This window comes from Cherax quadricarinatus, chromosome 30 (genome assembly GCF_038502225.1).
Source record: "Cherax quadricarinatus isolate ZL_2023a chromosome 30, ASM3850222v1, whole genome shotgun sequence".
In the NCBI taxonomy this organism is placed as follows: Eukaryota; Metazoa; Arthropoda; class Malacostraca; order Decapoda; family Parastacidae; genus Cherax; species Cherax quadricarinatus.
In genome coordinates this window covers 13,788,038-13,813,037 of record NC_091321.1, presented here as the reverse complement: position 1 = coordinate 13,813,037, position 25,000 = coordinate 13,788,038, and the positions used below count along the sequence as shown (strand labels likewise).

Genomic DNA, 25,000 nt, shown 5'->3' with positions numbered 1-25,000 from the left:
AAATCTTTAAACGTATAAGAGAAAATTTTAGAAAGGACTTAATTTTAAATGAGTTCTTGCTAATTGACCAGTTTTACATATTCGGCACGACATATATATATATATATATATATATATATATATATATATATATATATATATATATATATATATATATATGTCGTGCCGAATAGGCAGAACTTGCGATCTTGGCTTAAATAGCAACGCTCATCTTGCCATATAGGACAAGTGAAAATTTGTGTATGCAATAATTTCGCCAAAATCATTCTGAACCTAACGAAAAAAAATATATTTGATTGTGTTAGTTTATTATTAAATTACTGTAAACGTATTTAAAATATATTTAGTTGGGTTAGGCTAAAATAAATTGCTCTTGTTATAATAAGGTTAGGTAAGTTTTCTAAGATTCTTTTGGTGGAAAATTAAAATTTTTTACATTAACATTAATGAAAAAAATGTATCTTTAAACGTATAAGAGAAAATTTCAGAAAGGACTAATTTTAAATGAGTTCTTGCTAATTGACCAGTTTTACATATTCGGCACGACATATATATATATATATATATATATATATATATATATATATATATATAAAATCCTGGAATAATATTCAGTAAGTGTATAAATGATTGGGGAGTGAGTGAAGTAACCAGCAAAGTGTATGTGTTATCGCGTGTCTGGTGCACGACGGTGGCAGTATGTTGTGGTGTGTTGTGCTGTGTGTTATGTACTGCACTACCCTGTCTACCTGGCCCAGGTTAGTCCTTAGGAAACATGACAGTTGTCTCCTGATACTGTTCTTCATTAAGGGACGACTATTGACTGGTTCAGTGATCTCTGGCTTATTAATCCCACCTACTTTTTCGCGCCATTTTAAAATAAGGTGTCAGACGATAATTCCTTATGGATTTTAAAGCCTTGTAAGCGTTTTTCATTACCTGCTAACGTGGAGAGTTAGTTACATTTGGTAAATGATGCCTCTTTGGATTTGGTGATAGAAGACATTCTTCTTTGGGTTATTAACCCAAAATAACTAAAAAAAAGCCAAACACTGTTCCTTTTTGTCTGTTGGGCTTAAGAGTCATTCCGGTCCTTCCCCAGGATACGACCCACAACAGCCGATTAACACCCACATACCCATTAGATTCTAATGATCAGTGTTCTTGGCTTATAACTCTGTTTTTAGCTGTTTAAGAGGAGTGAGGCTGGGTAGCTAGACACACTAGAGTCTGTTGAAACAAAGTACTTAGTCTAACAACTCAAGTTAGAGAAGGGACAACTCACGATGTTCCATGAATCTTGAAGAAGAGAGTCGAGGTTGTAAACAAAGACTCCATCACCATATAACGAGTTGTATATAAACATCACACCGCTCTTTTCACATCATTTTCCTAGTATACCATCTGAATTACGGTGCTATAGAAAGTATTACAGAAACAAGCAGGTGGACGTACTTTATGACCTGGCTCTGATGGTGACCTGGTGGTGGTGATCGCTGCTGGTGACCTGGTGGTAGTGGTTGTCACTGCTGGTGACCTGGTGGTAGTGGTGGTCACTGCTGGTGACCTGGTGGTAGTGGTGGTCACTGCTGGTGTACTCTGTGTGGCATGAAGAATCACTGCGGAAAATGAAGACACACGAGAGATGAGAATTAGGACCTTGATAATTATGAAGACTAAAGAAACAGGAACTTCCTCCCAGTATGATCAACTTGTAGACTTGAACCTACAGATTTAGACGTAGCTCCCAGTATAATGAACCAGTAGATTTAGACATACCTCCCAGTATAATGTACCAGTAGATTTAGACATACCTCCCAGTATAATGAACTAGCAGACTTGAATCTACCTATCATGTATGATAAACTAAAAAAAAATAAAAGAAAATCAGGAAACTACTACTCTACAAGAATTAAAAATAAGTCTACATGTTTGGGCACTCCGCTGCGGTGGTGCGGGAACTACAACAACAACTGAGGGACCAATCCGCTGCGGTGGTGCAGGAACTACAACAACAACTGAGGGACCAATCCGCTGCGGTGGCGCAGGAACTACAACAACAACAACTGAGGGACGAATCCGCTGCGGTGGTGCAGGAACTACAACAACAACTGAGGGACCAATCCGCTGCGGTGGTGCAGGAACTACAACAACAACTGAGGGACCAATCCGCTGCGGTGGTGCAGGAACTACAACAACAACTGAGGGACCAATCCGCTGCGGTGGCGCAGGAACTACAACAACAACAACTGAGGGACGAATCCGCTGCGGTGGTGCAGGAACTACAACAACAACAACAACTGAGGGACCAATCCGCTGCGGTGGTGCAGGAACTACAACAACAACAACAACAACAACAACTGAGGGACCACTTAAACAAGAGGATTGATTTTCAAGTCTCGTAAATCTCCGTATACTCGCGTGTTGACGGAGCGTGATCATTACCTCTTCACCTGCCAAGAATTCCAGATATCATACAGATATGAATCCATGAGGCACTCTGGCCTCAGTTTTACTCTCACGCTACCGAAGCAATAGTGAATCTGGTCACTAGGAGAGAGTGACTGTCACAGCTGTATGTTGCTTCGTTGATCATTGCAATATATACTGCGTCGTTACTGTATACCAATATCTGTTTGTATTGAATTAAAAAAAGATACCCAGGTGAAGCACGTATTTAATTCTAACACACACATTATATATATATATATATATATATATATATATATATATATATATATATATATATATATATATATATATATATATATAAGATCACAGTAAACAGGTGATATCAGGAGATGCAAAACAACCACTGTGAAAGAATAGTGAAATTCCAAGTGTTTTCGCGATTTCTCACATTATCAAGGAACTATCAAGTTCCTTGATAATGTGAGAAGTCACGAAAGCGCTTTGAATTTCACTATTCTTTCACAGTGGTTGTTTTGCACATATATATATATTCGTGTGTGTGTGTCTGTATGATAGGATCCGCCTGTAGTTTAACTTGTGGGAGAAGAAGATAGAATAGCTTAGAGGAAATATTTCTAGATCTCTTCCCCCCACCTCCCCATCTTTCCTTAGTCCAGCAACTAGTGTATTTTGCTGTGTATATGGCAGGCAAGATTTAAAAGATACAGTAGTGAGGAGAATACATTATCTATATCATTCATTCCTGTGAAAATAGAGACCGGGAAGAAAAAAAAACTTCTGCATATTCTTCTCATATAACTTGTATTAATTAAAAAAATGTCTTTTTTTAGATTGCATATATCAAGAAATTAAAAAAAAATAGTCGTACCATTTTTTTTTTCTGTTATCTACGTAATTATTATCGCGTTTCCTCTATCACACTGTTCTACTCAGAATATTAATTCTTATAGTTAATATTTCCAATATAATATTGTATTCTCTGTTTACTTTTGTCTCCACCTGGTCTTTTATTGTTCCCGTGACTCAACAATAGTTCACTTCACCCTCAGTAATGTCTGTAATTTGTGTTACACAGTCAATTTGTCTTTTATTATTCCTGGTATTGTACGAAAGATGTCTTTTTTTTCCTTCCTTTAATTCTTAGTCATTACATAACTAAGACTCTTAGTCTTAGTTATGCGATAACTAAGTTACGTTATAACTTAGTTATGTAATAACTAGGAGTCTTAGTCTTTGTTATTACATAACTGCAACTCTATATGTTATTGTATTTCTGACAGATGAACTGCATTTCTCAGAAAAAATATTTATTAGTTTTTGTTATTATTATCAAACTATTATTACCTTTTATTGCCCCACTTTTATTGTTTCTTGCATAATTTTATCGAGTTTATTGGCACGGTTGTATTTTTTTATATAGTTTTATAGTGTTGTATTTTGCAAAATATTGTATTCTCTATTTTTTTTTTGTATAGAATCTCAATTAGTTTTATTGCCTCACGATTTTAATATTAATGTTACTCTCAATATCATTATTGCAATAAGCGTAATACTGATTTCAGCTCTAGTTACTGTTATTATTTTTAATGTTTAACTGTTATGGATTATAGTGTCCGGGGCCCAAGACTGTTCATCCGCCTCCCAGCATACATAAGGGGGATTACCAATAGACACCTGGCTGTCTTCAAGAAGGCACTGGACAGGCACGTGAAGTCAGTACTCACCAGCCGGGCTGTGGTTCGTACTTCAGTTTGCAAGCGGCCAGCATTAACAGCCTGGTTGATCAGACCCTGATCCACCACCAGGCCTGGTCTCAGACCGAGCCGCGAGGACATTGACCCCCTGAAACCCTCTTCAGGTAAACTCCAGGTAATGGACGGTAATATTGATGAAGAGGTTAACCTCCTCTCTCGCCTCTACGATAACTAATTCACCGCAGATCATGACTGTAAATATTACGCAACCAGTTAGGTAAAAATTTCTTCAGAAATAAGAGGTTATCAATATTCAAGAAGAACGCTGGGTCCCTAAGCAAGTGTTATCACCACGTCAGTGGTGACGTGTACTTTGAGTGGTGACGTGTACTTAGCTCTGTGAAGACCTGTGTGTGTGCTCTCTGTGAATCTGAACCAGGATGCCCTCTCTTGAGCAACTTTACCAGCAGCTGAGAGAAGAGCTCAGAGTTGCTAAGCTGGAGATACGGCGATTAACGGAGGAGAACAAGAGGATTCGTAGTAATCCTCCTGTTGTGAGTCCCCAGGTTAAGAGGGGAGCTTGGTCAGTGGCCGGGCAACATGGAACCAAGCTGAGGATCAAGAAAACGGTTGGAGAGGCAGAAACAACGAGAAACCAGAAGACTACGGTGGAAACTTCCAACCCATTCTCCGTGCTACCTGACGAATGTGAGCGTTCTACTGGGAATGCCACAACGAGCACCAAGGAAGCATTGGCAGACGTGAGTGAGAAAACCCAATGAAGACCATCGAGAACGTCTTGGCGAATTCCACAAGTGGTGTAATGCTACCTGACGAATGTGAGTCGACTACTGGGAGCATCACGAAGGACGACGCCAAGGAAGGTAAAAACATTGTTGTTGTTGGGGATAGCCAGATTAGGTACATGAATAGGGCATTCTGCTTGAAGGATAGGAGTAGGAGGCAGAGAGTGTGTTTTCCTGGGGCTGGGATGAAGGATATTGATAGCCGTCTGGATGACATCATGAGAGGTAATGGGAGCAATCCTATTATCTGTCTCAGTGCTGGAGGCAACGATGTTGGCAGACATAGGAGTGAGGACCTGATTAGCAGGTATAGGTCAGCTATAGAGATAATTATGAGGAAGGGTGGGAAACCTGTCATATGTGGCATTTTGCCAAGGAGAGGAGTTGGAAATGAATGGTTGTCCAGAGCAATTGGTGTCAATTGCTGGCTGGACAAATACTGTAAGGAAAATGCGGTAACATTCATTAACAACTGGGACCTCTTCTATGGTAGAAATGACATGTATGCCAGGGATGGGGTTCACTTATCTAGGTGTGGGGTGGGAGCACTGGCCAACGCAGTGGAGGGAGCTGTTAGGTCTAAAATTAGGAATAGTTAGTGGTATGGGTTTTGGCGGGAAAACTGTGAAGTCGCAGTGTAGTAATATGAGTACTAGGAAAACTAGTAATAGGCAAAATGAGCTAGATATTGGAAAGCCAGTGGCACTAATTGACAAGGACAGTAATAGGTATAGTGGAATAACAGAAAGGAGCAGGAAGGGTAAAGAGAGAGTAGGGTCTTTAAATATTTATTACACAAATAGTCGCTGTGCTAGGAATAAGATGGACTAGTTGAGACTAGTTGCTAGTGCAGGTAACATTGATGTATTTGCCATAACTGAGACGTGGTTTAATTCAAAAAGTCGGGACATGCCTGCAGAATGTCACATTCAGGGTTTTAAATTGTTCCAAGTAGATAGAAGTGTCGGGAAGGGGGGTGGGGTGGCATTGTATGTCAGAGATCGATTGAACTGTTGCATAAAAACGGGTATTAAGTCTGAAGTAACACATACAGAGTCTGTTTGGATAGAATTTTCTGAGGGGCATGAAAAATTAATTTTAGGTGTGATATACCGTCCCCCAAATTTAGATAGGGACCAGGGGAGACTACTATGGGAAGAAATTGTTAGGGCCACAAGGCACGATAATGTAGTAATTCTAGGAGACTTTAACTTTAGACATATTGATTGGAATTTCTTGACTGGGAATTTAGAATCATACGACTTCTTAGAAGTAGTTCAGGATTGTTTTTTGAAGCAGTTTGTGACGGGACCTACAAGGGGTAGTAACCTGCTTGACTTAGTTCTGGCAAACAATGAATCCCTTGTTAATAATTTAGAAGTTTCAGAGGAACTGGGTGCTAGCCACCACAAATCAATTACATTTAGCATTGAATGGAAGTATGATAGTAGGGATAACTCAGTAACGGTCCCAGATTTTCGCTTAGCAGATTACGATGGGCTTAGAGAACACTTATCATCTGTTGACTGGGGTAACGAAGAGAGCTATCAATATGACAGCTTTCTGAACACCATACATGCTGCTCAAAGTACGTTTATCCCTTATAAAGAAATTAGATCAAATAGAAATGACCCAAAATGGATGAATAATAGGCTGAAATATCTACTAGGGCATAAGAAAGGAATATATAGGCGTATCAAAAAAGGTGAGGGTCATCTTATGAATCAGTATATTGATGTTAAGAGGGACATTAAAAATGGGATAAGAAAAGCTAAAAGGGACTATGAAATTAAAGTTGCTAGGGATTCTAAAACTAACCCAAAAAGTTTTTTCCAGGTATATAGAACAAAAGTCAGAGATAAGATAGGTCCCCTTAAAAATAACTATGGGCATCTTACTGACAAAGAGAATGAAATGTGCTCGATTTTAAATAATTATTTTCTCTCGGTTTTTACACAGGAAGACACTAATAATATTCCAGTAATTAATTTTTATAGTGGGCCAGAAGAAGATAAATTATGTAACATCACAGTCACTAGTGAAATGGTTGTGAAGCAGATAGACCGACTGAAGCAAAATAAGTCACCGGGTCCTGATGAGGTTTTTTCAAGGGTTCTTAAGGAATGCAAAATGGAAGTCTGTGAACCATTAACTAATATTTTTAATTTATCTCTTCAAACAGGTGTAGTGTCTGATATGTGGAAGATGGCTAATGTAATTCCTATTTTTAAAACAGGGGACAAGTCGTTACCGTCAAATTACCGCCCAATAAGCCTGACCTCAATTGTAGGCAAATTACTAGAGTCAATTATAGCTGAGATTATAAGAAGCCATCTCGATAAGCATAGCTTGATTAATGATACTCAGCATGGATTCACAAGAGGCAGGTCTTGTCTAGCTAATTTATTAGCTTTCTTCAGTAAAGCTTTTGAGGCTGTTGACCACGATAAAGAATTTGATATCATTTACTTAGATTTTAGTAAGGCATTTGATAGAGTTCCGCACCAAAGACTGTTGAAGAAAGTAGCAGCTCATGGCATTGGGGGAAGGGTGCTCTCGTGGATCGAATCATGGCTCACAGACAGGAAGCAGAGAGTGTCCATAAATGGGGTTAAATCCGAGTGGGGATCAGTAACAAGTGGCGTTCCACAGGGATCAGTCTTGGGCCCGTTGTTGTTTATAATATATATCAATGATCTTGATGAAGGAATTACTAGTGATATGAGCAAATTCGCCGATGACACAAAGATAGGTAGGATAATTGATTCAAACGTAGATGTTAGGGAACTTCAGGAGGATTTAGACAAACTCTATTCTTGGTCAGAAAAGTGGCAGATGCTGTTCAATGTAGATAAATGTAAAGTTCTGAAGCTCGGGAGTGTCCATAACCCTAGCACTTATAAGTTAAATAATGTAGAAATTAGCCATACAGATTGCGAAAAGGACTTGGGGGTTATGGTGAGCAGCAACCTTAAACCAAGACAGCAATGCCTGAGCGTACGTAATAAGGCAAATAGATTACTGGGATTTGTATCAAGAAGTGTAAGCAACAGAAGTCCAGAGGTCATACTGCAGCTTTATACATCATTAGTAAGGCCTCACCTAGATTATGCAGCTCAATTCTGGTCTCCATGTTACAGAATGGACATAAATTCGTTGGAAAACATTCAGCGTAGGATGACTAAATTAATACATAGCATTAGAAATCTTCCTTATGAAGAAAGATTGAAGACTCTTAAGTTACATTCACTTGTTAGACGAAGAATGAGGGGAGACCTGATCGAAGTGTATAAGTGGAAGATAGGTATTAATAAAGGGGATATTAACAAGGTCTTGAGGATATCTCTCCAAGAGAGAACCCGCAGTAATGGATTTAAATTAGATAAGTTTAGATTTAGAAAGGACATAGGAAAGTATTGGTTTGGAAATAGGGTAGTTGATGAGTGGAACAGTCTACCTAGTTGGGTTATTGAGGCTAGGACTTTGGGTAGTTTCAAATTTAGGTTGGATAAGTACATGAGTGGGAGGGGTTGGATTTGAGTGGGACTTTCATACCAGAGCTTATTTCTTGGGTAGCATTGAAAATTGGGTTGGGCAAATGTTTTTGTTAGTGGGATGAATTGTAAAGGACCTGCCTAGTATGGGCCAACAGGCCTGCTGCAGTGTTCCTCCTTTCTTATGTTATGTTCTATATATATATATATATATATATATATATATATATATATATATATATATATATATATATATATATATATATAATATGCAAAAATTCGCGAATAAGCGATGCAAGTTGCAGTCAACACCTCATCAGAAGCTTGCAATATTACAGAAAAGAGAATGAAATCCGAGCAGATACCGTCAGAGTGAGCGTTTTTGCTAGAGTCTAGCAGAAACAGTGGAAGTTGCTTGGTGAAGACAGTACTGTGTACTACACTTAACACTGACATGTATATAGAGATCTACAAGTCAGTTTAAAACCAGTAAAAACAACAAAAGCCTTCCATCAGACTAATTATTCAATCTGATTCTAGGCAACTCACTATTCAGAGATTTGAACTTAGTTAACATAATTTGAAGTTAGTTAACATATATAGGACCCACACCCACTGCTGTATAGGTTAGGTATACAAAACGCTAGATACAAACATTAACCCCTACGATTAAACACTTGTGTACTGCTCAAACAGAACACAGATATAAAATTAGATATCTATATCTACTTTGATATTCCACGAGTACGACTTAACCTGAGTAAAAATAAAATATGCAAATCAAAAGACCAAAATTTGAAAGAATCTACCCTGAAGAATATCTAAAATATTGTCAAAAACGCTTTTTGAACTTGATATAGTCAGCCCAAAACCTCATGCAAACAATATCAGCTGATCTGGTTTCATATACCATGTACCATTCCAGTATTATACGAGTCAGAGTCACTAGTTGTCAACAACAATACAATAATATGTAATGACTATGTAACAATGTCATACTATGTACCGACTATAATTATGTACCATCGCAGTTGTGTCTTCAGCTGCCACTTGAATCATTACCCCTCCCAGTGTAGTCTTGATAAGTTAGGTATCTTTATTCCGAAACGTTTCGTCTACACAGTAGGCTTCTTCAGTCAAGTACAGAAGAGTTTAGCAGAAACAGTAGAGATGTGAAGACGATGTAATCAGTCGGTATATGGCATATAATCGGTATTATGGTTTAGAAAGACACGTAAGCAAACACTATAACATATTTATTAGAAAACGTTTCGGTCCTGGGACCTTGATCACTTCTAACATACAGAGGTAGGAAGACATTATATATAGGCGGAGAGTGAGGTGTGACGCACGTGACCTGAGGAATGTCATAAGAACATAAGAATGGAGGAACACTGTAGAAGGCCTACTGGCCCATGCGAGGCAGGTCCTTATCAAAACAACCTCTGTCTATGATGAGGACCAGTAGACGATGAAATCATGTGACTCCTGTGTTGTTGGGTTGGTGCTGCTTAAGTATCATGTATGCCAATGTTTTTGAAATTTTGTAGTTTCCAGTGTTGCGTTCTATAGTGTCGGTGACGGCGATTAGTGAGGCTTCTAGGCACCGTCGGCGTCTGAGGTCTGGTTCGGTGAGAACAAGTTGTGCCTCATTCCAGTTCATCAAATGCCAATTTCATGTTCAGTGTTATATGTGGCATTTTGCCAAGAAGAGGTGTTGGTAATGAATGGTTGTCCAGAGCAATTGGTATTAATTGTTGGCTGGATAAACACTGTAAGGATAATGCAGTACCATTCATTGACAACTGGGACAACTTCTATGGCCGAAATGACATGTATGCCAGGGATGGGGTTCACTTATCCAGGGCAGGTGTGGGTTTTCTTGCTAACTCAGTTGAGGGGGTTGTTAGGACTTTAAACTAGGATCAGTTAGAGGTATGGGTTTAGAAATGATTAATAATGAGTATGGATATATTGACTTATGCTCTGATATTAAGAATCTTAATAGTAACTGTCATGTAGTAACTCTGGGTAATGATAATTTCAGAAATTGTGTAAAAACAAAGATGAATAGGAAAAATGTGCAGAAGAAAAAACATATGATGGTATTTTATGCTAACAGTCGAAGTGCAAGAAATAAAATTAATGAACTACGTTTGGTAGCATGTGCTGGGAACTTTGATATCATTGCATTAACTGAAACGTGGTATGATTTAAAGAGTCGGGATATGACTGCTGAGTGTAATATTCAGGGATTTAAGTTGTTCAATGTGGATAGATGTAATGGGAAGGGGGGAGGAGTTGCATTGTATGTCCGAGAAAATATTAATTGTTGCATAAAAACAGGTATAAAAATAGATGGAGCAGTAACAGAGTCTGTTTGGGTAGAGTTCGTGGAGGGTCAAGAAAAACTAATTCTAGGTGTAATATACCGACCTCCAGGCTTGGATCACGATAGAGGGAGACTTAAGAACATAAGAACATAAGAACATAAGAAAGGAGGAACACTGCAGCAGGCCTGTTGGCCCATACTAGGCAGGTCCTTTACAATTCATCCCACTAACAACATTTGACCAACCCAATTTTCAATGCCACACAAGAAACAAGCTCCGATGTGCAAGTCCCTCTCAAATCCAACCCCTCCCACTCATGTACTTATCCAACCTAAATTTGAAACTACCCAAAGTCCCAGCCTCAATAACCCAACTAGGTAGACTGTTCCACTCATCTACTACCCTATTTCCAAACCAATACTTTCCTATGTCCTTTCTAAATCTAAACTTATCTAATTTAAATCCATTACTGCGGGTTCTCTCTTGGAGAGATATCCTCAAGACCTTGTTAATATCCCCTTTATTAATACCTATCTTCCACTTGTACACTTCGATCAGGTCTCCCCTCATTCTTCGTCTAACAAGTGAATGTAACTTAAGAGTCTTCAATCTTTCTTCATAAGGAAGATTTCTAATGCTATGTATAAATTTAGTCATCCTACGCTGAATGTTTTCTAACGAATTTATGTCCATTCTGTAATATGGAGACCAGAATTGAGCTGCATAATCTAGGTGAGGCCTTACTAATGATGTATAAAGCTGCAGTATGACCTCTGGACTTCTGTTGCTTACACTTCTTGATATAAATCCCAGTAATCTATTTGCCTTATTACGTACGCTTAGGCATTGCTGTCTTGGTTTAAGGTTGCTGCTTACCATAACCCCCAAGTCCTTTTCGCAATCTGAATGGCTAAGTTCTACATTATTTAACTTATAAGTGCTAGGGTTATGGACACTCCCGAGCTTCAGAACCTTGCATTTATCTACATTGAACTGCATCTGCCACTTTTCTGACCAAGAGTAGAGTTTGTCTAAATCCTCCTGAAGTTCCCTAACATCTACATTTGAATCAATTATCCTACCTATCTTCGTGTCATCGGCGAATTTGCTCATATCACTAGTAATTCCTTCATCAAGATCATTGATATATATTATAAACAACAACGGGCCCAAGACTGATCCCTGTGGAACCCCACTTGTTACTGATCCCCACTCGGATTTAACCCCATTTATGGACACTCTCTGCTTCCTGTCTGTGAGCCATGATTCGATCCACGAGAGCACCCTTCCCCCAATGCCATGAGCTGCTACTTTCTTCAACAGTCTTTGGTGCGGAACTCTATCAAATGCCTTACTAAAATCTAAGTAAACAATATCAAATTCTTTATCGTGGTCAACAGCCTCAAAAGCTTTACTGAAGAAAGTTAATAAATTAGTTAGACAAGACCGGCCTCTTGTGAATCCATGCTGAGTATCATTAATCAAGCTATGCTTATCGAGATGGCTTCTTATAATCTCAGCTATAATTGACTCTAGTAATTTGCCTACAATTGAGGTCAGGCTTATTGGGCGGTAATTTGACGGTAACGACTTGTCCCCTGTTTTAAAAATAGGAATTACATTAGCCATCTTCCACATATCAGACACTACACCTGTTTGAAGAGATAAATTAAAAATATTAGTTAATGGTTCACAGACTTCCATTTTGCATTCCTTAAGAACCCTTGAAAAAACCTCATCAGGACCTGGTGACTTATTTTGCTTCAGTCGGTCTATCTGCTTCACAACCATTTCACTAGTGACTGTGATGTTACATAATTTATCTTCTTCTGATCCACTATAAAAATTAATTACCGGAATATTATTAGTGTCTTCCTGTGTAAAAACCGAGAGAAAATAATTATTTAAAATCGAGCACATTTCATTCTCTTTGTCAGTAAGATGCCCATAGTTATTTTTAAGGGGACCTATCTTATCTCTGACTTTTGTTCTATAGACCTGGAAAAAACTTTTTGGGTTAGTTTTAGAATCCCTAGCAACTTTAATTTCATAGTCCCTTTTAGCTTTTCTTATCCCCTTTTTAATGTCCCTCTTAATGTCAATATACTGATTCATAAGATGACCCTCGCCTCTTTTGATACGTCTATAAATTCCTTTCTTATGCCCTAGTAGATATTTCAGCCTATTATTCATCCATTTTGGGTCATTTCTATTTGATCTAATTTCCTTATAAGGGATAAACGTTCTTTGAGCAGCATGTATTGTGTTCAGAAAACTGTCATATTGATAGCTCTCTTCGTTACCCCAGTCAACAGATGATAAGTGTTCTCTAAGCCCATCGTAATCTGCTAAGCGAAAATCTGGGACTGTTACTGAGTTATCCCTACTATCATACTTCCATTCAATTCTAAATGTAATTGATTTGTGGTCGCTAGCACCTAGTTCCTCTGAAACTTCTAAATTATTAACAAGGGATTCATTGTTTGCCAGAACTAAGTCAAGCAGGTTATTACCCCTTGTAGGTTCTGTCACAAACTGCTTCAAAAAACAATCCTGAACTACTTCTAAGAAATCGTATGATTCTAAATTCCCAGTCAAGAAATTCCAATCAATATGACTAAAGTTAAAGTCTCCTAGAATTACTACATTATCGTGCCTTGTGGCCCTAACAATTTCCTCCCATAGTAGTCTCCCCTGGTCCCTATCTAAATTTGGGGGACGGTATATCACACCTAAAATTAATTTTTCATGCCCCTCTGAAAATTCTATCCAAACAGACTCTGTATGTGTTACTTCAGACTTAATACCCGTTTTTATGCAACAGTTCAAGCGATCTCGGACATACAATGCCACCCCACCCCCCTTCCTGATACTTCTATCTACTTGGAACAATTTAAAACCCTGAATGTGACATTCTGCAGGCATGTCCCGACTTTTTGAATTAAACCACGTCTCAGTAATGGCAAATACATCTATGTTACCTGCACTAGCAACTAGTCTCAACTCGTCCATCTTATTCCTAGCACTGCGACTATTTGTGTAATAAATATTTAATGACCCTCCTCTCTCTTTACCCTTCCTGCTCCTTTCTGTTATTCCACTAAACCTATTACTGTCCCTGTCAATTAGTGCCACTGGCTTTCCAATATCCACCTCATTTTGCCTATTACTAGTTCTCCTAGTACTCATGTTACTACCCTGCGACTTCACAGTTTTCCCGCCAAAACCCATACCACTAACTATTCCTAGTTTAAAGACCTAACAGCTCCCTCCACTGCGTTGGCCAGTGCTCCCACCCCACACCTAGATAAGTGAACCCCATCCCTGGCATACATGTCATTTCTGCCATAGAAGAGGTCCCAGTTGTCAATGAATGTTACCGCATTTTCCTTACAGTATTTGTCCAGCCAGCAATTGACACCAATTGCTCTGGACAACCATTCATTTCCAACTCCTCTCCTTGGCAAAATGCCACATATGACAGGTTTCCCACCCTTCCTCCTAATTATCTCTATTGCTGACCTATACCTGCTAATCAGGTCCTCACTCCTACGTCTGCCAACATCGTTGCCTCCAGCACTGAGACAGATAATAGGATTGCTCCCATTACCTCTCATGATGTCATCCAGACGGCTAACAATATCCTTCATCCCAGCCCCAGGAAAACACACTCTCTGCCTCCTACTCCTATCCTTCAAGCAGAATGCCCTATCCAGGTACCTAATCTGGCTATCCCCAACAACAACAATGTTTTTACCTTCCTTGGCGTCGTCCGTCGTGATGCTCCGAGTAGTCGACTCACATTCGCCAGGTAGCATTACACCACTTGTAGAATTCGTCAAGACGTTCTCGATGGTCTTCGTTGGGGTTTCTAGGGATGTCTTACTCACGTCTGCCAATGCTTCTTTGGTGCTCGTTGTGGCATTCCCAGTAGAACACTCACATTCGTCAGGTAGCACCGAGAATGAGTTGGAAGTTTCCACGGTAGTCTTCTGGTTTCTCGTTGTTTCTGCCTCTCCAACCGTTTTCTTGATTTTCAGCTTGGTTCCATGTTGCCCGGCCACTGACCAAGCTCCCCTCTTAACCTGGGGACTCACAACAGAAGGATTACTACGAATCCTCTTGTTCTCCTCCGTTAATCGCCGTATCTCCATCTTAGCAACTCTGAGCTCTTCTCTCAGCTGCTGGTAAAGTTGCTCAAGAGAGGGCATCCTGGTACAGATTCACAGAGAGCACACAAACAGGTCTTCACAGAGCTAAGTACACGTCACCACTGAGCTAAGTACACGTCACCACTAGTGAGGCCTCATTTAGATTATGCTGCTCAGTTTTGGTCCCCTTACTACAGGATGGACATAGACTCGTTAGAGAACATACAGAGAAGAATGACTAAAATGATTTACTGTGTAAGGAACCTCCCGTATGAAGATAGACTTAAAGCCTTAAATCTCCACTCTCTGGAGAGGCGTAGAATGAGGGGAGATATCATTGAGGTGTATAAGTGGATGACGGGCATAAACAAGGGAGACATTAATAAAGTACTGAGGGTGTCGAACAAGGTAAGAACCAGGAATAATGGATTTAAGTTGGATAAATTTAGATTTAGAAAGGACATAGGTAAGTACTGGTTTTCTAACAGAGTTGTGGATGCGTGGAACAGTCTTCCCAGTGGGGTGATAGAGGCTAGGACCTTGGGTAGCTTTAAGAAGAGACTGGACAAGTATATGAGTGGGAGGGGCTAGGTTTGATTGGTGTTAAGGGGTACGGGAGTTATTTCTTGAGTAGCTTTAGGTAGATGTCGTTTTGATAAGGACCTGCCTCGTATGGGCCAGTAGGCCTTCTGCAGTGTTCCTACATTCTTATGTTCTTATGTTCTTATGTCTTAATCACCCACTAGACACTAAACCTCCCACTGTAATCTTAATCACCCACTGGACACTAAACCTCCCACTGTAATCTTAATCACCCACTGGACACTAAACCTCCCACTGTAATCTTAATCACCCACTGGACACTAAACCTCCCACTGTAATCTTAATCACCCACTGGACACTGAACCTCCCACTGTAATCTTGACTACCTGATACATATAGAAAGTTTCCTTGTTAAGTATGAGCACTATTACACTATCAAGACCGGACTAACAATAATTTCTTAAAAAAACACTGAATACGGTACTAGAATTACATAAAACCAGCTTAATACAGTACTAGAATTACTTAAAACCAGCTTAATACGGTACTAGAATTAAGTGGAACCTCGGCTTACGAATGCCCCACCATGCGAATTTTTCAGGATACGGACAGTCACTCGATCGATTTTTTGTTTCTAGATACGAACGAAATTTCAGGATGCGAACTTTCCCCTCAAGGGAGGTTCCTTGGTGAGGGGCTCTTGATCAAGGGAGTTGGGTCTGTGCTCCACTTCCCTAAATTAATAATAATAATATTATTATTATTATTATTATAATACATACTAATAATAATACACTGAAGCAGGCCTGTTGACCCATACTAGGCAGGTCCTTCACAATCCATCCCACTAACAGAATATTTGCCCAACTCAATTTTCAATGCTACCCAAGAAATAAGCTTTGATAATTCTATTTACTCATGTGCAGGATCCACTCACATCCAATTTGAAACTACCCAAGGTTTTAGCTTCGATAGAACCTTGGGTAGCTTTAAAAAGATATTGTACAAATATGAGTGGGAGGGGATGGGTATGATTGGTGTCGTGGGTACATAATAACATTAGAAAGGAGGAACACTGCAGTAGCCCTGTTGGCTCATACTAGGCAGGTCCTTCACAGATCCAACCACTAACAGAATACACGTACCCAAGCAATAAGCGTTGACAATTCTAACAACTCATCCTGACTGTGTGCTGATGGAGTTACAGGAAGCTGACATCGAAGAAATGCTGAACACTGACGATGACGCACCTGTTGTGTATTCCTTGAGTGATGGTGAAATTAGATGAATTGTGATATATAAATAAGCCGTAGAGTTGATTTTAGCATCATATGGAAGTATTTTGTCATGTCTCCTAAAAGCAGGAATTCCGCTGGAATGGATTAATGCCATTTCATTTAATTTAAATGAGGAAAATTGACTCAGCATACGAACAAATTGGGATACGAGCGAAGTCAGGGAACGGATTAAATTCGTAAACCGAGGTTCCACTGTACTTAAAAACCAGCTTAATGCAGTACTAGAATTACTGAAAACCAGCTTGATACAGTATTAGAATTACTTAAAAAACACTTAATGCAGTACTAGCATTACTTAAACACTTAATACAGTACTTGTGCTAACATGTAACATGTAAAGTAAAAGGACACAAGTGCAACTAATGTGACATTTTATTGTGGCAACGTTTCGCTCTCCAGGAGCTTTATCAAGCCATTACAAACAGTACATGGACACAGAGGGTATATATAGGCTCAGAGTGAGGTGCGATACTAGTGGTAGTAGTAGTAGTAGTGACAAAAGTTGCAATAGTAGTAGTAATACAATATGGTAGAGCAATTAATTCGTACATGAGTTACTTGGGTAACATAAAAATACCTGGAGTTTACCTGGAGAGAGTTTCGGGGGTCAACGCCCCCGCGGCCCGGTCTGTGACCGGGCCGTTGTCTGACAACGGAACAATGCTCTTCTCCAGACTGAGGGACTGACCACCTCAAAACTTTAAGGGTGATGGACTGATTACATCGTCTTCAAGTATCTTCTGCTTCTATCAACTTTTCTGTACTCGACTGAAGAAGCCTACTGTGTAGGCGAAACGTTTCAAAATAAAGATACCTAACTGTTGCATATGTGTCTTACCTAACAATCTGTCGGTATTTTATACCATTTCAATGTTCATTCTGTCAGACACAGCAACACAAGGGTATCTTGGTACAGACCATCTACTTCGACTACCTCTACTAGTGAGAACGGCTGGGTTTGAGAAGGACCTGCCCTCCCAAATCAACCTACGTCTCACCTCCTGGCACTATATAAGGCCCGATTCTGTCACTTCAACTTCATATTGTTTCAGACAACGGAACAATGCTCTTCTCCAGACTGAGGGACTGACCACCTCAAAACTTTAAGGGTGATGGACTGATTACATCGTCTTCAAGTATCTTCTGCTTCTATCAACTTTTCTGTACTCGACTGAAGAAGCCTACTGTGTAGGCGAAACGTTTCAAAATAAAGATACCTAACTGTTGCATATGTGTCTTACCTAACAAAAATAGGTTAGACAAATATAGACTGGATAGAGGCAGGTTGTTTCAGTTTTCACTCTCTGTAATGTGCTTTGTGTAGTATAACAGGAGAGACTATGTGATGGCAGGGTTTACTGTTTTCAGGAGGATTCTTGTTAGGTAAGACACATATGCTATGACTTCAGAGATCGTGAAGCTGCCGTTGTTTTGCTTGATTGTATTCGAAACAGCGATCAGTGCTGATTCGAGGCACTTGGGTCTGCGGAAATTAGTTTCTTCGATCACTAATTGGGCGTCCCTGAATTTCATTAGATGATTGGTGGAATTTCGGTGTTGTACACAGGCGTTGTTCAAGTTATCGTTCCTACATGCGTAAATGTGTTCATTGAGGCGGGTGTCGAGGTTTCTTGCTGTTTCACCTACGTAAATCTTGTCACAGCCTCCACAGGGTATAGTGTAAACCCCTGCATTGACTGGTTCCTGGTGCTTTGATTTTGTTCTGGTTAGATCCTTTATCGAAATGCTAGAAGCGATGGCGACTATGGTGTTAGTTTGTGAAAGTACTTTAGAAACGTTCAGTGCAACCTGGCTGTTGGGAAGAATTATAACTTTGCTGGGAGTGGTGTTGGTGCGTGGAGAATTAAGGATCTGAAGAGCTCTTTTCTTGCAGTCTTTGATGAAAAAGGAAGGAAAATATAACTAGTATTGCACCTCACTCTGAGCCTATATATATACCCTCTGTGGCCATGTATTGTTTGTAATGGCTTGATAAAGCTCCTGGAGAGCGAAACGTTGCCACAATAAAATGTCACATTAGTTGCACTTGTGTCCTTTTACTTTACATATTGTCTGTAATTCTACCAACATTATTACAGCATGTAACATGTAAATTTCCTGTAAGTTATTGTTACTTGTGTGTACTAAATGTACTAAATCATATCAGCACTGTGCCAGATCTACACACTATCTATTGCACCATTCAGTGCCTCACCCATGCATGTCTTAAATATAGTTTGATTCTGACAGAGATTGACAGAAACAAGATATATTTTCTAACTCTTTATAGTCTGCTGAAAAGGACCTCACTCCCCGAGTTCTGAATATACAGAACATTTTTTCTCTCTTCATCTCCATGTGTATTGATTTCTATTATTATATGCTTGTATGTCTCTAATCCTATAAACATTTATGTATGCATTTTTGCATTTATATAGCATTAATGGATGTATATATAATATATATATATATATATATATATATATATATATATACATATATATATATATATATATATATATATATATATATATATATATATATATATATATATATATATATATATATATATATATATATATATATATATATATATATATATATATATATATATATATTTATTTATTTAATACTGATTTTTTACCCCCCTCACAGGAAAAGCCAAGTAATTAGTGAAAGCAAGCAAAGAGTAACTAGAACTACTGCAGTCACCAGGAGGACTAGTATATTCATCAAGACTAATACTGTCAACAGAAGGACAAGTACGATCACCAACAGGACTAGTACAGTCACCAGCAGGGCTGATACAGTCACCAACAGGGTTGGTACAGTCACCAACAGGGTTGGTACAGTCACCAACAGGGTTGGTACAGTCACCAACAGGGTTGGTACAGTCACCAACAGGGTTGGTACAGTCACCAGGAGGACTAACTAGTACAGCTTAATTAAGCTTCGGTTAAATGAGAACTTCGGATACATATCTTGATGGGGAAAGCTTAATATTCCGGATAAGAAGAGTTTTATAATCGACTAAAGCCTGGATAAGCTGGAACTTTAGCTTCGGATAAGAGGGACCTTTGAGTAAGCAATAATCGTCGGCCAGTGACGACTTCGTAAATACGATAATTAATGAAAAAAAGATCGATATATAATCTTTTGAGAATTATTTTTAAGGTGATTCGTGGACTGACAATTAATAATGAAAGAGAATAAGGTAATTCGGATAACTGCGAGACGTGAATAACTGGGAAGTAAACAAAGAAGTATAATAATTCAAACAAGGAATTAATTAGATGACTGACAATAATTTAGATTATTAATAATTATGGATGGTTAGGGAAATCTGTTAAAACCAAAATCTTGGCATAAAAAATATTAAAAAGATATTGAAGTTCGGATAGGTGAGACGACCTGATAAACGACAACTTAAGATAAGGACTCTGACCCTCATGGTAACCGACTAGTCCGGATAACGAAGCTCTTTGGATAACCGAAGAGGGGAAAGAAACAAACTCTCTTGAGTCCAATCGATCGAAAAATTCGGATAAACGAGCAGTGCAATTAAAGGGACAGAGAGAGAGAGAGAGATGGCTACGGATAAGATCCAGCGGACACTGGCTCTCATTAAGCCGGATGCCATCGACAAGTCTCCTGAGATCGAGAAGATCATCTTGGAAGAAGGCTTCACTGTGGTCGATGTAAGAACTATACTCGTGGGCACTCTTCTTACTCTCTGCTTTGCTTCTTGATCCGAGGAACTGGAGCTGAGCTTTTCTCCAGGCCCTGCATGATCCCTAAGGGCTTAGAGCTTCCGGGGAATAGAATACTACTACTACTACTACTACTAATAATAATAATAATATTATTATTATTATTATTATTATTATTATTATTATTATTATTATTATATATAATATAATAATATTATATATAATAATAATAATAATAATAATATATTATTATTATTATTATTATTATTATTATTATTATTATTATTATATAATATAATATTATATATAATAATAATAATATATTATTATTATTATTATTATTATTATTATTATTATTATTATTATTATTATTATTATATAATATAATATTATATATAATAATAATAATAATAATATATTATTATTGTTATTATTATTATTATTATTATTATTATTATTATTATTTTTATTATTATTGTATTGTTTTTATTATTATTATTATTAGTAGTAGTAGTAGTAGAAGTAGTAGTAGTAATAATAGTAGTAATAGTAGTAGTAGTACTAGTAGTAGTAGTAGTAGTAGTAGTAGTAATAGTAATAATAGTAGAACTGGCTTTACTTCTATTTTCTCCTTACTTTATTGGTCTCTTCCTAGTTTTTGCTTTATTATTATTATTGCTAAAAAAAATATTTCTGTCTGAATTACTGCCACAATTTTGTCTTCAACAAACTATTTTGTCAATGTTTTTGTTTATTTCTAAATATTACTAATTAAAAAAATAATAAACATGTAGTTATTATCCCCTAGGCTAAAATAATCTGATAATTAACACTTAATAATTGTACAGTGAAGATTATAACAAGCTTGTGGTACTATCTCGTCACTGTAAGCTTAATTAACTAAGCAATACGTTGCAAATTGCAACTGTCCATCATTGATCACTGTGTCTTTGCATTTAACAAGCACAAGGTGAAAAGCAATTAGTCGCTAATGACTTCATATTGGATGGTATTACCGTATTTTCCGGCATATAAGGCGCACCCCCCCCCTCACGAAATGTCTTGCGCCTTATATGCTCAAGGTCAGGGTCAAGGGTAGGCTTTATCTTAGGTTTTAGCAGTTGTTTACTAACGTTACGTTACAACTGCTTGAAAACACTGTCTTATATCCCATGTGATCGTGCGTCTTATATGCCCGAAAATGCTGTAATAATGTCACCTGGTTACAAGTAAGATATATACACTGACGTACTGAGAGGTGCATGTCTCTTACTGTGTATAATGTATATATATATATATATATATATATATATATCTATATATATATATATATATATATATATATATATATATGTCGTGCCGAATAGGCAGAACTTGCGATCTTGGCTTAAATAGCAACGCTCATCTTGCCATATAGGACAAGCGAAAATTTGTGTATGCAATAATTTCGCCAAAATCATTCTGAACCTAACGAAAAAAATTTATTTCACTGTGTTTGTTTTGTATTAAATTATTGTAAACAAATCTAAAATATATATAGTTGGGTTAGGCTATAATAAATTGTTCTTGTTATAATAAGGTTAGGTAAGTTTTCTAAGATTCTTTTGGTGCAAAATTAATTTTTTTTACATTAACATTAATGAAAAAAATATATCTTTAAACGTATAAGAGAAAATTTTAGAAAGGACTTAATTTTAAATGAGTTATTGCTAATTGACCAGTTTTACATATTCGGCACGACATATATATATATATATATATATATATATATATATATATATATATATATATATATATATATATATATATATATATATGTGTGTGTGTATGTGTGGGTGGGTGGGTGTGAGTGTGTGTGCGTGTGTGTGTGCGTGTGTGTGTGTGTGTGTGTGTGTGTGTGTGTGTGTGTGTGTGTGTGTGTGTGTGTGTGTGTGTGTGTGTGTAATTACTCCATCATTTTTGAAAAGATCAATGGACTCATTACATTGACTCCAGGATAAGGGACATATTACCTCAAACTCCTGATCTTTACCATTCTTCTTTATTGAGGAACGTTTCGCTACTGGGTGGCGAAACGTTCCTCAATAAAGACACCCAAGTGTCGCACATGTGTCTAATTCATCTATCTCATTCACATTCCTAAAGTGACATACATGACTTAGACCTGACTGTCTTAGGTCAGCTGATGACTTGGACCAGTCTACCATGGGCCAGTAGGCCTACTGCAGTGCTAATTCTTAGTCTTCAGGGATAGTCAGTTATAACTGACTATCCCCAAAGAACATCAGTAACTGACCATCCCTGAACATTCCTCTCTGTACAGTTTAAGACAACCTTTTACAGTCTCACTGTATAAAGGTCCGTAACAAAGGTTACGTTCCACGTCTCCATATTAAAAAAAGTGTTGCAAACCTTGTCGGTTTTTTGAGCCATTTATGCAGTAATTACTGTATCTCATTTACCTCCCCATACCGTGTAACAACCTGTGTTGACCTTTTTAAATGACCATTGTTGGCATTTTTAATGACCTGTGTTGGCCTTTAAATGACCTGTGTTGACCTTTAAATGACCTGTGTTGATCTTTAATTATCTGTGTTGACCTTTTGAATGACCTTTAATGACCTGTGTTGACTAAATGACCTGTGTTGACCTTTAATGACCTGTGTTGACTAAATGACCTGTGATGACCTTTAATGACCTGTGTTTGACCACTGCAGCGGCGGCGCGTGCGGCTGACGCGGGCGGAAGCGGAAGAATTCTATGGAGAACACCGCGGGAAGTCCTTCTATAACTCCTTGGTCGATTATATCACCTCTGGAGAGGTGTTAGCCTTCATTCTTGCAGGTAACGTCAGAGGTCACCTCTGGGGTAAGTGCTAGCCTTCATTCTAGCAGGTAAGGTCAAAGGTCACCTCAGGGGAGTAAGTGCTAGCTTTCATTCTAGCAGGTAAGGTTAGAGGTCACCTCGGGGTAAGTGCTTGCCCTCCTTCTAACAGGTAAGGTCAGAGGTTAAAGGGGTGGTCACTCTTTGCATAGGGGAACGTGAAGAAAGTGGAACTCCGCGGTAGACATACTGGCCCACGCGAGGCAGATCCTACAGCCTCAGGCCATCTTAGGTCAAAGGTTATCCCACGTATATTAAGCTACATCTTAGGTCAAAGGTCACCCCACCAATGTTAGGTTATCAATAAACCTAATGTTGCAAACGTACATTTGCTCACGTCTCGACCAAATGCAACATTGATCTCATAAACAGCCAAATGCAGCCCAGCCACAACCCACCTGACATAACAAAGGTCAAATAAATCGGTGTCAGAAAAAATAATCACAGGAAATAAGATAAGATAAGATTTCGTTCGGATTTTTAACCCCGGAGGGTTAGCCACCCAGGATAACCCAAGAAAGTCAGTGCGTCATCGAGGACTGTCTAACTTATTTCCATTAGGGTCCTTAATCTTGTCCCCCAGGATGCGACCCACACCAGTCGACTAACACCCAGGTACCTATTTGCTGCTAGGTGAACAGGACAATAGGTGTAAGGAAACGTGTCGGAATTTCCACCCGCCGGGAATCGAACCCGGGCCCACCGTGTGTGAAGCGGGAGCTGTAGCCACCAGGCCACCGGGCCACCTAATAGAGTCACAGTTTTGGCTAGGGGAAATAAATCGCTTGAAAAATATACCAAACATTTAAATAACAAATATTTAAACACCAAATGTTTTAAATTAGTTATTAACTGACAGTACATGACTTGTACACGTTGACAATTTATAGAAGTTAAAAAAAACATCACGTTTTATTAAATTTCTTCAGCAAAGACAATACATGACATGTACAGGTTGAAAATATCTTACTTAATAATGTGGCACAGCATGTATATTCAGTGTTAAGTTAAGTTTAGGTTTAGGTTAGGTTAAGTTAGGCCAGATAAGATTAGATTTAAGTTAGGTTAGGTTAAGTTAGGTTATTTAAGATTTGATTTAGGTTAGGTTAGGTTAAGTTAGGTTAGATAAGATTAGGTTTAAGTTAGGTTAGGTTAAGTTAGGTTAGATAAGATTAGATTTAAGTTAGGTTAGGTTAAGTTAGGTTAGATAAGATTAGATTTAGGTTAGGTTAGGTTAAGTTAGGTTAGATAAGATTAGATTTAGGTTAGGTTAGGTTAGGTTAGATTAGATTTAGGTTAGGTTTGGTTTATATTGTTATTTTTTCTGCTGTGACTTTTCCAGGCGCTGCGTGACCCCTGCTGGTTGAGTGCTTCCCCATGATAATGATAATAATTAATAATAATAATTATTATAAAAAATATGTAATAATAATAATAGTAATAATAATAATATCTAATATTATTATTATAAAATATTAATAATAATAAAATATAATAATAATAATAATAATAATAATAATAATAATAATAATAATAATAATAATAATAATATATGATAATCAAAGTGTTTATCTGGTGTTGAAGATGGTAGTGACAAAAGTTTTTGGTGTTGGTTTGTGCACCAGGAGACGACGCCATCAATCACTGGAGGAGAG

The 25,000-nt window shown here is 38.0% G+C and overlaps 1 protein-coding gene across 3 annotated transcripts in view; it reads left to right on the top strand.

The window, feature by feature from the left end:
* LOC128692654 (nucleoside diphosphate kinase homolog 5) overlaps positions 1 to 25,000 on the top strand; it is a 75,333-nt gene that overhangs the window by 36,396 nt on the left and 13,937 nt on the right. The window contains exons 2-5 of one of the 3 annotated variants that reach the window (XM_070089926.1): positions 4,044 to 4,291; positions 19,408 to 20,450; positions 23,180 to 23,306; positions 24,971 to 25,000. The exon at positions 24,971 to 25,000 is cut by the window's right edge and continues 156 nt beyond it. In XM_070089926.1, coding sequence (XP_069946027.1) covers positions 20,340 to 20,450; positions 23,180 to 23,306; positions 24,971 to 25,000 — 268 coding nt within the window. In that variant the 5' untranslated portion in view covers positions 4,044 to 4,291; positions 19,408 to 20,339. Of the gene's footprint in view, positions 1 to 4,043; positions 4,303 to 19,407; positions 20,451 to 23,179; positions 23,307 to 24,970 lie in introns of all 3 variants that reach the window. The other 2 variants (XM_070089925.1, XM_070089924.1) reach the window with 2 other exon arrangements.